Here is a 2500-nt window from a genome sequence, read left to right as displayed (position 1 = left end):
AGTAACACCCCTCCCCAAGTACACTTCTAAGTAGTATGTTGTGAAGTGGATACGCGGATACGCGGATACGCAGTGGAAAATACCACTCCTCCCCAAGTAAACTTCTTGGTATATTGTAAAGTGGATACGCGGATACGCGGATACGCAGTCGAAAATACTACTCCTCCCCAAGTAAACTTCTAAGTATATTGTGAAGTGGATACGCGGATACGCGGATACGCAGTCGAAAATACCACCCCTCCCCAAGTAAACTTCTAAGTATATTGTGAAGTGGATACGCGGATACGCAGTCGAAAATACCACCCCTCCCCAAGTAAACTTCTAAGTATATTGTGAAGTGGATACGCGGATACGCGGATACGCAGTCGAAAATACCACCCCTCGCCAAGTAAACTACTAAGTATATTGTGAAGTGGATACGCGGATACGCGGATACGCAGTCGAAAATATCACCCCTCCCCAGTAAACTTCTAAGTATATTGTGAAGTGGATACGCGGATACGCAGTCGAAAATACCACCCCTCCCCAAGTAAACTTCTAAATTCATTGTGAGAACCAAACCGCAAAATTTCGCGAGAGTGCTCAGGCCTATTCACTGAAACGTGTGCTTAGGCTTAATCAGTAATTATAAACGAGTGCTTTCTTCTTCACTCGATACCGTGAAAAAGTGTAGTTAACCGAAGCGTAAAATGAAAGCTAAAATTCTACGAGAGTGCTTAGGCCTAATCTCTGAAGCGAGTGTTTACTAGGCTTAATCAGTAAACGAATGCTTTCTTCTTCACACGATCTCGTGAAAAGTGCAGTTAACCGAACCGCAAAATGAAAGCTAAAATTTTACGAGAGTGCTTAGGCCTAATCACTGAAACGAGCGCTTAGGCTCAATCAGTGAACGAGTGCTTTCTTCTTCACACGATGTCGTGAAAAAGTGTAGTTAACCGAAGCGTAAAATAAAAGCTAAAATTCTACGAGAGTGCTTAGGCCTAATCACTGAAGCGAGTGTTTACGCTTAATGAGTAAACGAGTGCTTTCTTCTTCACACGATCCCGTGAAAAAGTGTAGTTAACCGAAGCGTAAAATGAAAGCTAAAATGTTACGAGAGTGCTTTGGCCTAATCACTGAAACAATACGTGAAGTATTTTCCACTGCGTATCCGCGTATCCACATATTCATGCATATACTACAGAGCATTTTGAAGTATGTTACACGAAGTTGGTATCCAGTTCCCATGTGTGATGCCCGCGTATCCACGAATCCGGGTATCCATGTTTTCCACTGCGTATCCGCGTATCCGCGTATCCGCGTATCCGCGTATCCGCGTATCCGCGTATCCACTTCTCAATATAGTTAAAAGTTTACCTGGGGAGGGGTGGTACTTTCGACTGCGTATCCGCGTATCCAGCCTTTTCAGAGGTGCAGCTTCAAAATGGCAGGGTATTCTGCAGTTACGCCAAATAAAAAAAAAGAAAGACAAGTTTCTTGGCTAAAACGAGAGTTGTTTAACCCTAAAAGCGACGAACAATTAACATTCTTTATTCATACCGGACAATATTAGAAACTCTGTAACAGTTGAAATATTTAAAACCAGACTCAAAACATTTCTTTTTAAAGAAGCATATAATTCATCTAATTGAACTTTTCTTTAAATTATGATTTACTTTTTTATAATATGTATATATGTATATAATATTTTTGTAAACGCATCGAGATTTTTAGATGCGTAATAAGCAAGTACATTATTATTATTATCATTAAGAAACTTAACACAAGGTGATCACGTGCACCTTTATGGTTGCCTAGCACGTGATTAATCTCTTCCTTCGGACAGAACATCGTGTCTTTCGCCAGGAATTAGTGTTCTTACGATCGATTGTCATTAATCTTTCGCTGAGAATTCGTAATTCAGAGTTTTATATAAAAACTATTCTATTTTTTCTCCATCTGTCTTTTGGCTTGCCTTTTACTATTACCGTGTGCCATGAAATTCTTGCGGGACTTTTATTTTGCGGATTGGCGATTTTTTGAGGTTTACGAGAACAAATTTTTGCGGCGCGAATTGACTGAAAATTCCGCCGGGAACTAATTTTTGCGGTTTTCTTTTCAAGCAGCAAGACTTTTTTCACTTTCTATCACTTTTTGTTAAAAAATCCCTTAATTATCGAGAACAGGAGGAAACAATGTGCCATCCTGGAGGCCTTAGAAAATGGTTAACGTGAGCTTTTGATTGCCTGCTTTGAGTTCGTTTCTCCCTGAAACCAACCTTTCCCTTTCTTCTTCCAGGCAACAGCTAGAAAGATGGCCCTAACCTCAAAGTACGTGGCAGTGGTCGCTATTGACTTTGGAACAACCTATAGCGGCTTTGCATTTTCTTTTAATGACAAAAGAGGCGAAGGAGGAATTCACATGAACAGAGAATGGGGAAACGAAGAAGGACGCAGCACTCTAAAAACCCCAACATCAATTCTTCTTCGTCCCAATAAGAAGTTTGATTCTTTCGGATATG

At 40.6% G+C, this 2500-nt stretch overlaps 1 protein-coding gene across 4 annotated transcripts in view; it reads left to right on the top strand.

Annotated features, from left to right (window-relative positions):
- The window catches only part of LOC137985098 (heat shock 70 kDa protein 12A-like), a 16185-nt gene that overhangs the window by 4686 nt on the left and 8999 nt on the right, over positions 1 to 2500 (top strand). For all 4 annotated transcript variants that reach the window (XM_068832601.1, XM_068832594.1, XM_068832575.1 and 1 more), the window contains exon 2: positions 2278 to 2500. This exon is cut by the window's right edge and continues 92 nt beyond it. In XM_068832601.1, coding sequence (XP_068688702.1) covers positions 2293 to 2500 — 208 coding nt within the window. In that variant the 5' untranslated portion in view covers positions 2278 to 2292. The remainder of the gene's footprint in view (positions 1 to 2277) is intronic.

This window comes from Montipora foliosa, chromosome 2, assembly GCF_036669935.1.
Source record: "Montipora foliosa isolate CH-2021 chromosome 2, ASM3666993v2, whole genome shotgun sequence".
Lineage (NCBI taxonomy): Eukaryota > Metazoa > Cnidaria > Anthozoa > Scleractinia > Acroporidae > Montipora > Montipora foliosa.
The sequence above is the reverse complement of the archived record's forward strand: the minus strand, read 5'-3'. Positions and strand labels throughout refer to the sequence as shown.